This window comes from Leopardus geoffroyi, chromosome C1, assembly GCF_018350155.1.
Source record: "Leopardus geoffroyi isolate Oge1 chromosome C1, O.geoffroyi_Oge1_pat1.0, whole genome shotgun sequence".
Taxonomy (NCBI): Eukaryota; Metazoa; Chordata; class Mammalia; order Carnivora; family Felidae; genus Leopardus; species Leopardus geoffroyi.
The window spans coordinates 139,041,129-139,053,573 of record NC_059328.1 but is presented as its reverse complement, the minus strand read 5'-3'; the positions used below and the strand labels follow the sequence as shown (position 1 = coordinate 139,053,573).

Here is a 12,445-nt window from a genome sequence, read left to right as displayed (position 1 = left end):
AATGTGCATACGTGAACATTTCTAGCCACTAGGGGTTAATGTCTACTCAACTAAAACCGTTGTTTCTACATTCCAACTTAGATAAGTATAAATGCTGGTAACGATTCCTTGAAAACCAAAACTATTACGTGGCAAATCAATCATGTTTTTAATACTAAAAGTGGTAAAAAAAAAAAAAATCATAACAAATTTATAAAGGATGCACAATAAAGCAACAACGACAACAAAAATCTAAAAACAAAATGTTCAGTATGCATCCACAAAAAGTTCCACAACCATAAAACAAACATCAATGCATCTTACCTCTATCATTATATGAAAGGCGTGCTTGTGAAGAAAAAACACAGGCAAAAGAAATTACGATTTATATCAAGAATGAAATGAAAAATGACACATCAGTTACAAAAGTGAAAGAAAGAGAATAATGATTTAGCTTTTTAAAATTGGCAATGATCCAATTTATCATATTTTTAAAATAAAACTTGGGAATACTTTCCTTATAAACAGAGGAAAGTAATATCAAACAAACAAAAAACTTGGACATTACCTTTCAGATAAGGGGTATTATTATATACATGGTTCTGGTATGACCCCAAGTTACCTGATCCAATAAACTTCCGAGTCTTAAGTAATTGTTACGTGTTTTTCTAAGAAGTTCTAGAGTCTCAACTGGAAGAGTAAAATGAGCAATTTAATTGAGAAAATATCTTGGAATTGGCTTCTGGACACGAGAGGGCAGTATTGCCTTTAACAAAAACCAGGAGCAGCACAGGAGACATTTTTATGTAACTAGAAGTTGGTTCTCAGCCCACACTCCAACAGTTGTTTTACGAATCTCTAAAATCTATTTCCTGAACTGCTTCACTCCCTTTTCATGGAAGACAGTAGAATCATAATAGAAAAATGTTCCTGATGTCTTTGTGTGTGCAACATAAACAATATACTAGGGTAAGAAAATAAGACTGAGGAAAAAATTTTAAAAATGAGATTTAAATAGAACACAGTGACAGGCCAGGCCCACTGTTGACTACTTACTAGCCACATAAGAGTGAAGAAGTCAAGTAGTGGTGGCCATGAGAACAAGTATCCATACATATTTTTTAGTCTGAGGACACTTAGATACTGACAAGACTTTTGAAAATAAAATTTTCATTTTCCCAGTCATCCTAATATAGTTAAGGGCCTAAATTTATAATTAAGAGAAATACTGTCACCAATATAAAAATCCCCTCCTTCAAATCCCCTCCAATCACTGAGTATAACCGTCATTTCTAATATCTCTACAATATTTATACAGAGAATAGCACTGATTTGACAACTCATTTATCTGCACCAGCAGCTTAGTTTTTCTTCCTTCTTGATTTTTCTCCTATGATAATGGTTCAGGATTATTTATAATTCATCTAAAAGGCTTAGCTAATCCTACTATCACAACATCTTATCAGTACTCCAGAGTAAAATTCATCTTTTTGAAAGAAATACATGCCAAATGAATAACTAGACTTTAGCTTCCCAGGGCATAGGTATGTCTCAGGTTTTGTTTTACAAGGACTTGTAACAGGGATAATAAACCTACCACTGCAAGTAACACTGTGCAAGTATGTGCCATCCATGCATCTTACCAAAAAGTCTATCTTTGCTCAATATACTTCTCAATAAATGAACATAAGAATAAGTCCTAGAATGATCAAGCTAAACAAGAGATGCCAATGACAGGCCTCAATGTGTAAACTATGTTACAAAATAAAAGGGTTAAAACAGAATCCAAAAAAATTAAATCACTGAAATACATGGATAAAAAGCAACCAAGCCAAACAAACAAACACACAAAAAACAATCTGAATTCACAACACAGAAAATGAAACTTGACTATCATGCACTATAACTGGAGAGAACAGTAAAAAACAAATCAGCACATTAATGTCAAGTCATTAGGCTCCTGGATGCGAAAGAGACTTCGCTGCTTATTCCATAAGGGGGAAAGAAATTTAACTAAATTATATTGCCAAATATCAGAAAATAATGACTAGGACTTCTCCATTCACTCAACCAGTCTTTACTGAGCGCCTACTTTGCGCCAGACACTGACTATCTGGCTTCTTGTGATGCTTACTACAGTGTGGGGAAGTAAGACTAATCAAAGATACCACACTAATAAATGCATAATTATAAATAATTGCAATAAAAAGAAATTCAGTATCCTGAGCACCTGTAAGGAGAAAACTGACTTACACTGGCAGGTTAAATAAGATTTTCCTGGGGAGAGGATCCTTGAAAAATGGAGTAAGTACTAGAGGGAGACAGATTAGGTACGGAAATGGCATTGGGATACAATGACTCGTGCAACCAAATGGTTACTGGTTCTATTTACTGAGAACGAGGTTTGGCGAGATTATTTCCCTAAATGTTAACTACTTGGAAATATCTAATTGCTGATGTTTAGTAGGCAGTTAGATATACAGAACAGGAATACAAAGAAATCTTTCTAGATTACGGATTCTGGTTCATTTATATACTATAAACATATAGGACATATACTATGAATTTTCTCCTATTTACTACTTAAATCATTCCAAGATTGATATATTTTATGTGTGTATGTACATACACATATGTGTATATATATACACACACACACACACATATATACATATATATATATATATATATATCTAACAGGGGGATAACTCACTAAATATCTTCTTAGGACCTCAAGAAGAATTAAGGACCCCTCCTACCCCCTGCCCCCTACACAAAGTATTTGAAAAACCGACCAATTCTGAATTTGTCTCATCTTAGTCATCTAATTATCTCATGCTGTAGGAAATTTTACAGTTGCTAATTTTAAAAAAGACTATTGCCAAGCAGATAGAAATAGAATATATAAAGAAATAATACAGTGTATGTATCAGAACAAATGTTTCTGAGCTATGAAGACATTATACATTAACAGATTCAATAATATTGATACCGCCAAATGCACAGCCATCATTCTATCCAGTTAGATCTTCAAAATTCCACTGTGATGCACCAACTCCTACTTCCTCCAGTTTCTCTCAACTAACTCCTGAAAGCAAGGCAAAGGCAGACAGAGGTGGATGAGACAGGATTCTGAATAAGTTCCCTAAGGAGAAGGTAGCTCCTCAGGGTAGTTAGCAGGGGGGAGGTTAAAAGTCTGAAGAGACCAATCTCCTTCTGGCCACCGCTCAAAAGCATCAGGTTTATTATTAAGGATAGAAGAAATTTTTATTTATTTTAGCATTTGTATTCTTCAAGTAAAGCTGCAAAAAGGAAAAGGATCACTACATATTCTATAAATTATGGCGTGGTAAGATGGTTATGTTTACCTACAGGGTTATATGTACTTACTATAAAAGCTATTTTGACTTTATAAATATTCGTTGTTTATATTTTTTAATATTTTTTTTTTGAAAGAGAGAGAGAGCATGAGTGGGGAAGGGCAGAGAGAGGGAGACACAGATTCCAAAGCAGGCTCCAGGCTCTGAGCCATCAGCACAGTGCCCGACGTGGGGCTCAAACCCATGAACTGTGAGATCATGACCTGAGCCGAAGTCGGACGCTTAACCAACTGAGCCACCCAGGCACCTCTCGTTGTTTATATTTTTATATAAACAGTAACTCAAAGGGTATACAAGATTGTATCTGAGAAGGGAAACGTTTTGGAGATGAAGGATACAAAAGGGACTTCAACTTTATCAATAACGTTTTATTTCAATTACGTTTTCCTAAAGATCCAAAGTAGATGTAAGAAAATGTCTGTTCTGAGTGGTAGGTGTTTGTAATATTTTTCTCAAAACTTCCCTGTATTCTGCTCCTTTATTTATGACATAAATGTAAATAAAGATTTAGTGATCAGCCAAAAAAACAAAATACTTTAAACATACTTTATATACTCTGATCGTCCTCTTTATCCTACTTTAGTTTTTTACAGACCCCACCTAATTACTTACTGGAATAAATAAGCCATTCAATTAAAATCATTTCAGTGAATAATAATCCTTGGATATAAATGTCCAGACTCTACCATTCCAAAGACTGACAGTAGAGCAAGACACTTCACCTATCTGTCCCTTGTTTTTCTTGTCTATAAAATGGACTTAATAAAACAGAACCTATATTTGGGGTGTTGAAAGATTAATCTGTGTAAAGTGCTCTGTGTAGTCCTTGACAGAGTACTCAAAATGAAATTTTTTATTACGCTAATTTCAAAGTATTGGCATATAAATATGTATCTTCAATGGCTTCAATAAATACAACTTCGAGTACAATTCTGAAGTTGTTACTCTGGCAGCAATAATAGCTAACAGGTTTTGAGCACTTATCATTAGATAAGCGTCCCAGATATGGCTCCTGGTCACTATATAACTGGAGTCAGACATTTCTCCTCTTTTCCTCCATTCTTGCTCCCTTCTTACTCTGCCTGTCATTGCCAAGCTGCAAAGCCAAACAACCAATCAACCAACCTATTTTTTGTTCCCTTATATACTAACTGTGGGCTTCAAAAGGGAAGAACTGTCCCTCCGATGCTTATCACCACACATCAGCATGATGCCCAGCACACAACAGGCTCTCAAGCATTAGGTGAGTGGTTAAGCTAAAACAAAACAAACAAACCCGAACGAACACCCGACAGCCTATGTGATACAAGCAGCTTTTCACTAACAAATGGGCCTTTTCATTTTATTGTCTCAAATTAACAGAAAAGATTTGACAGTGATGAAGTAGCTAGGAATGAAGGAACAGATCTACGATGAGGTCCAGGAAGTAGAGTTGAGAGAAAATCAAAGTCACTTCTTCCTATCTTCCATCTTGCCAGATAAGAAAAAAGAGAAATTTTTTATTTTTTTTAATGGTTATTTAATTTTTGAGAGAGAGACAGAGCTAAGCAGGTGAGGGGCAGAGAGAGAGGGAGACACAGAATCCGAAACAGGCTCCATCCAGGCTCTGAGCTGTCAGCACAGAGCCCAATGGGGGGCTCGAACCCATGAACCATGAGATCATGACCTGAGCTGAAGTAGGACACTTAACTGAGTGAGCCACCCAGGCACCCTGAAAAAGGAGAAATTAGGTACTCTCATCTATACGCGCATCAGTCCCATTTGTAAATTGGAAGATGCGGTCCTCCACAGTCCAAAGAAAAACTGAACTCAAGATTTTAAAAATTAAATGGAAGTCATTTTTAGAAATAAAGTGCTCCATTATTAACTTTAATGTACAGCTTTAACTCATTTTAAACTTTGGATAAAGCTTTTAATTTTTTTTTCCTTCTCCTCTTCCCTTCTTTTTTGCTTTTGGATATAGAATTTCAGCAAATCTCAAGCAGACTTGTCCATTCATTTGTAAAGTAAAATAATTCATATATGCCTAAGAGAGTAATTTTTTGTCAAGCTGCAAGTCTACAAATAATTTATGACACTTCTCCCAACAATCAGTTTAGAAGTATACATAAAACTTAGCTGTAATTTAAGTTGTAACAAAATAATCACACACAAAGGTAGAACACAGAAGAAAGAGACATTTGCAGTAGTTCTGAACTATTTCTTAGGCATGTACCAAAAAAAAAGAAAAAAAAAAAAAAAAGATGCTCAACTGCAAGACAAGAGCATTATATCACCAGATTTTAAACCTACTAAAATAAGACAGTTAAAAATATTGTGAAATGTAGACTCCAGGTCTTAGCAGAAACCTAACACCAACTCAAAGCTAATAAAACATCAAGTTTTGAAATTTCATGAGCATACATTAGAGCTCCACTAAGTTTCACTTAAGAACACATCACTTAATCAGAATGAGACTGAAAAGTATTGAGCTGAAAAGCTATCCTCAGTATACCTTTAAATTAAAAGAAACCAATTGTGAAATAACATTTGTAGTTTATAAAAGGGAAGGAAAGCACGTATTCAAATGAATGAGATTAGAAAAAGGTGTCAGAGGATACATATCAACCCGTTAAAATTGATTATTTCAGGAAAATGATAAAGGAAAAAAAAAGGAAGAACAAATGGTTCTATCTCCTTTCTTTTGCACACACTTCCTTCTGTAGAATTTGTCTTATTATAACAAGCAAGTATTATAAATTCTTAAAAAGAAAAGAATTAAAAAGAGAAAGTGAGTCAACCTATTTCAAGATGTGGTTTTGCAAGTATAACAATATTAGCATGTTAAATACTCACTTAAATTTAGTAAATTTCCCCTTCATCCTCCCCAAATAAATAAGCAGCACACTTTCCTAAACTGGCTTGGTTGAATGTTAGGCTACCCTTTCAGTATCTTATTAATTTTAAATGGGTACACATACAGACTCATGTTCAACAGGAAAGTCCTACACAGCATTTTCAGACAGCTTGGTTTCTCAGTGGACAGTAATTTGGTAGAGCATGAAATGACAACCTATTATTACTTTAATATTAAGGTCAACAGGATTATTTTGTATGCCCAATTCAGTATCCCAAACATCTGACAGCCTTTATTCTCTATCAGACCAAAATCTAGACAAAATGTCATGATGCAAAGAACTGAAGAGACTGATGTCACTTAAATAAGTATTAATGTTGCAATACTACAGTGCTATTTATACAGCCTTTAAAAATGCACAAGAAGTTAACTTCATACCTTGTTAAAGGTAGGTAATTTCTAGTTCCTAAAATCTGCTTTCTTATCAGCAAGTGTTTTTTATCAGCACAAATATAGATCTTATTAACAGGAAACTGAAGCTCACGTATGGTTTTGAGAGCGATGCAAACACTTTTATTGAAACCACATTAACTCTAACCACAATAAGACTTCTTAATCATAGAGTCAATGCATCTATTCCCTCCTATTCTTGACTCACCGGCACTAGAAAAACCAGTTGTGTTCAGTTTACTCACTGTAGATACAAGAGCAAATTCCTACATGTGGAAAGACAGTTTCAGCACAGGCAAAAGAAAAGGACCTAGGTGATGCAAATTAAAAGGATGCTTCAAAGCTTGTGATTGCAGAAAGAACTGAATACTGGCATTCTCTTATAAAAGCCTGAATACTTCAACCTATTCTACCCTAAAGACATACAGCCTCAATATTTTTCTTTCTTTTTTTTTTTTCCCCAATATTTTTCTTAAAACTAAGCCCTAAAGCTTTTTATTAAAGGAATCCCTGGGCATGCTGCATTATCATCTCAGTACAACTCTAAATGCAACAAAGTCAATTCAGTAATTCGTCACTTACAGAGTGGTTATATCTACAAACAGTAGGTGACAGACAGTAGTGATTACAATACACCCATGGTATTCAAGGGGCTTACAATCAAGTGGGAGACTGGAACATGTACACAAATGACTAGTGCCTTTCTCAACTGGGGCTATTCATCTGAATCACACAAGATATAAACTGACCTCAGCACTATTTTCTCAATTCTTTCAAGGACAGTACATAACTAATACCATTCCAGATATATATAATGGATGGCTTAAGGTGTAATGGGAGGAAAGAATAAAAAGGTAGATGTATGGAGGTATGGAAGCCCATATGTCATACTCCAAACTGTGTATTCTTTGCTGTGGGTCATTGAGAGCCCTCAAATATTTTTTAAAACAGAAGTAACATGGGGCACCTGGGTGGTTCAGTCGGTTAAGGGTCCAACTTCAGCTCCGATCATGATCTCACTGTTGGTGAGTTTTGAGCCCTGCGTCAGGCTTGCTGCTGTCAGCACAGAGCCTACTCTGGATCCTCTGTGCCCCTGTCTCTGCCCCTCCTCTACTCACACTATCTCAAAAATAAACAAACATTAAAAATAATAATAATAATAATAAGTAATATAATCAGACTTGTAAAACACTATTCTACAGTAACAGTATAGATGAAGAGAGAAGACCAGCTGAGATTACAGAAATAATCTCAGCCATAGGTGTAATAATGTCCTGAACTACAAAAGATCAAGAAAGATAAAAAGGTGTATGAACAGGACTTGGTAAATGACAGGGCCAAAAAAAGTAGCAGCTGTCTCCAAGGCTTTCCATCTAGGATGACTGGATGATACCAAGACAGTGATACCATGGAACAATGTTAGAAACATAATAGTAACAGATTATAAAGAAAGAAGGATGGTTTCAATTAAAAAAAAAAAAAAGAACAAAATTACTTTACCCATACTTCTAACTATACTAGATCTGAGAATAAATATTTTTTACTGGTTACTAAGAACCATAATTAAAGACCAGATTTTAAAGCATGTATATTTCCATATCACTTCCTCACAATAAAATACTAATACCAGAAGAAATTCTAACTCGATGTCTTAGAAATAAAGAATCCTACAATTTAGCTGTCAGAACCAGCTTAGTAAAAAGATACATGTGGATATCTCTCGTCTTCCAGGATGCCATAGGACTGATCTTTTAGCCCCCAGTGAGAATAAAAGACTGAAATCAGACCAAGGAATGATCACAGTATGTATAACTTCAGCTTGCTCTGTGAGATTCACTGTAAATTCTCAAGTATAGTTCTTATTGTAGCAATGACTTTTCAAGAAGATATTACCACAATGAGACTAATGTCTTACAAAGACGAATTAATTCACAAACCAGCCTTTAGCCAAAGCTTTAAGGAAAAGTTTACCTAATAAAAGGAATGAAATATTTCATGACACTGTCTAAAAATGTTTGAAAATTTGGGAGGAAAAATCCACAAGAATATAAGATCTTTCCAGAATTCCTAAACCTAAACCCTGGAATTTTCCTAATTCATAAACCTTGAAATTAAGCTTTGAATATGGGAACCTGAATATGGACAAAATAGGGAAATCACCGTAAGACTTCAAATGTATGTCTCCCTTACTACCCCTGTCTCTCACAAAAGTCTTGAATAACTAATAGGCAGGGGCACTATCAATTCAGAGACTCAGGAATCCTTACCTACAACCAATCAATGCTGATAAACCTTATTCTAAAATGTGCTAAAAATTTTTCTTAATGGAAACACAGGAATATGCCCTTCTATATTTCCATGACTTTTCCTTTTTGTCCTATGTGAGGCCATATGATGATGTTATTACTCATTTTAGTAGTCAGACTATTCAATATCCAAAGTAGGAAAATAAATTAACCTACAGAATGATTTTGAGATGGCAGTGATGTTTACTGAATTTTTAAAACAGCAGAGACATCAGCTTCCTGGGGGGAGGGGGGGAGGCAGAACAGCATAAAGTAGTAAAGCTTTAGTGTCAGAGTCCTTGGTTCGGATTCCAGCTCTGACACTTGTGAGCTTTGCTATGTCTCAATTTCTTTATCTATAAAATGGGGATTGAAACTACATAAACAACCCTGTGAGGTAAAATCAAATCAGCATTTTTCACACCTGGCTGGTCACAAGAATCACCTTGGAAATTTATTAGAAACATAAAATCTCAGGCCCCACTCCATACTTACAGGGATGTGGCCCAAGAATTTGTATTTTTTAACAAATTCCAAAGATGAGCCTTACAATACCAGTCATAATTTAGGAACCATGGAAAAAAAATTTATGTATGTTTTTACATATTCTTAAAGAAAATTCTTGTCTTTATATATTTATGTAACTTACCAGTATCCTAGTACAATACGTTCTAAGTGTTCAATAAATACTTGATGTTATTATCAATAATTACTTTAAAATAGGAGATAAAATTGATCATTTTGTAACAGGATGGCCACTAAGCAGTGTTACAGAACTACTTTGTATAATCCTCTCACCAAAAATGAGACTTAAAGCATGATACTATACTGTTTGAGACAGTGAGAGATGATATAAACTAAGTTCCAAATTGATGACAACCCCTCTTTTGCACAACATAGTTTGCAACAGAAGGAAAGCATAAAGTTAGGCATGTTTATATTTTTCCTAACAAAGCTTGACCATTCCAGATCATTCCATCACAAAACCATGCAAATTCACCACAGAGCAATTCAAGTGCTAAATAAATGTGTACAGTATCATTAATACGGTAACAAATATCCAAAGCCCACAGAAATGGATATTCATTGAAGATTCCTGATTCTCAGTTATTTATGAATAATAACTGCATCTTTCCTTTTTAAAGTCTAAACGTTTGAATTATCATTTCTAAATAAAATGGCCTCATGTGTTAAGATACTGAGCCTTTTATTTTTTTTATTTTTTTTTAATTTTTTTTTTTTTTTAATGTGTATTTACTTTTGAGACAGAGAGAGACAGAGCGTGAACGGGGGAGGGTCAGAGAGAGGGAGACACAGAATCTGAAATAAGCTCCAGGCTCTGAGCTGTCAGCACAGAGCCTGACGCGGGGCTCGAACTCACGAACCGCAAGATCATGACCTGAGCCGAAGTCGGACGCTTAGCAAACTGAGCCACCCAGGCGCCCCGATACTGAGCCTTTTAAAAGAAAGTCCAACCACACCTTTGTGCTAATATTATATAAATATCAATGCTTTCTATAAAATTACATGATTTTTTTAAGTTTTATTAAGAAACTTAACAAATTTGTTTTTAAATTGAGTTTCCAGTTTGTTTCGATCATCACACAAATCTAGGGTAAATTCAGACACTACTACAAGTACTAAATACTCTCCCTTCTAAATACAAACATAAATAAAAAATAGTTGCCACCAAGAGAAGATAAAGTGTACAGCCTACGACCATTTGGAGTAAACTACATATATTTATTAGGCATTTATTTTTCTATTTTAAAATACATTTTTAGAGACAATTTTTAATAAACTCATAACTTAGTTACTAATGTGCAAAAGTCAAAATATTTCAGCTGCACAAAATAGCATGTTTACCTAATTTGCAGAATAAGGTATTTTACTTTTGGGTTTATTTCTCCATACACACATCTTAAAAGATTATGGGGATCAATAATCTAATGCTAACAGATTGCTTCAAGTACTAAGGAAGAAGGATGTTATATAAATAAAGCTTAAAGGGAAAGAAATTATTTTGGTCATTAAAATATAGGACTCCACCATTTTTTTCTATCAAGTTTTAACCATTAATCCTAGTGGTATCAGAGAAACAAAGTTAAACCAAGAGAGCCAGAAGGCCAAGGTAATCTGATCTTAAGAGTTAAAAGAAACACAGTAAAAACTACAGTTCAAAGATGTCTCACACAAGTATGCCAAAGCTTTCACCACTCCTCAGCCTGCAGAACATTAACTACTTATATTAAAAGAGCTTGTAAACCACTGTACCAGCACCACTGCCTACATGACAGGGAATGAAGAAAATTTCATGAATTTAATTTGGTTACCCAACATATCTACATTTTCAGGTATATATGGGGTCAGGAGAGTTAAATTGAGAGTATTACAAAAGTTTTTAGTCTTCAAAAAAAAAAAAAAGCTTTTAGTCCTCAGTACATGCTTGATATACTGCAAACAATAACGATGCACCTGCAACTACCAATGACAAGTAATGAGAAGCACTGATTATCTGCTCTCCTTCCCAAAACATTTTTATGCATATATCTTCCTGGCGCCTTTGTGAAACCTCTTTTTTCCACACTTTCTTGATTATCTTGCTAAATCCCTCCCTGTGGTTAAAAGGATAATTTGGCAAGCTGTCTTGAAAAAGGCATAAAAATTTAAGAATGGAAAAAAGAATGGAAGGAAAGAAAGGGTTGTGGTATTGCTTCTCCATCATCCATTAATTCTCAAGAAACAAAGCAGGGAGAATCTCCCACTCGAAAGTACTACAATGACAATAAAACTGTCCAAAGAACAGGAATACCCTTTGTTCCACTCTACTAGCTCAACTCCTGAGTAAGAGAAGTTCAGGATATAGCACTTAGTACATTTGGAAAACTAGCTATAGTTCTCATAACAACAAACATTCCAAAAGTTAACTCCAAAAGAAAATGGTTTATAGCAATTTGGTGGGTTTCACCGCAGTGGTAGTTCTTTAAAATATAAAATTTAAAAGAGCACAAAGTACAAGACAATAACTTACTTGAGTTGGAACAAGTACAGGAGGGTAGGCCATCTTATGATGCCTGTACACCCAAAACGCACAAATAACAATCCCCGCAATTAACATAAGTGGCACCAAGGAATAGAGCAATATGTTGTAATAGGGTGGCTTAGGTGTAACTGGGTTCGAAGTAGCTGTGGAAAATGGAAGGAAAAAAAACAATTCAGATTTGGCCTACAAAATTCCACAAGAAATATTTATCATGGTATCAAATTTTAGGAGAAGGTATGAGTAAATTATTCCATCAACACAAATATGCTTTGTTTTCAGTGTACTAGTTGAACAGACCTATGTATTTTCCCTGTAAACTTACGCTGTGTAACTTCCATCTCTGGAAAGTAAGAAAACCTTTCGTTACACATATTGCCCTCACAGCAACAAAAATATACTTCAGGGCTGTCCTTTTTTTCTATACAATCAGTCCTATAAACAAACAAAGGAGAAATAATTAAAATCAACATTA

At 34.8% G+C, this 12,445-nt stretch overlaps 1 protein-coding gene across 2 annotated transcripts in view; it reads right to left on the bottom strand.

The window, feature by feature from the left end:
• The window catches only part of ACVR2A (activin A receptor type 2A), an 82,118-nt gene that overhangs the window by 17,644 nt on the left and 52,029 nt on the right, over positions 1–12,445 (bottom strand). The window contains exons 3-5 of one of the 2 annotated variants that reach the window (XM_045479735.1): positions 12,296–12,405; positions 11,962–12,116; positions 304–327 (exon numbers count right to left, since the gene is read on the bottom strand). In XM_045479735.1, the coding sequence (XP_045335691.1) occupies positions 304–327; positions 11,962–12,116; positions 12,296–12,405 (289 nt within the window). The remainder of the gene's footprint in view (positions 1–303; positions 328–11,961; positions 12,117–12,295; positions 12,406–12,445) is intronic. The other variant, XM_045479736.1, reaches the window with a different exon arrangement.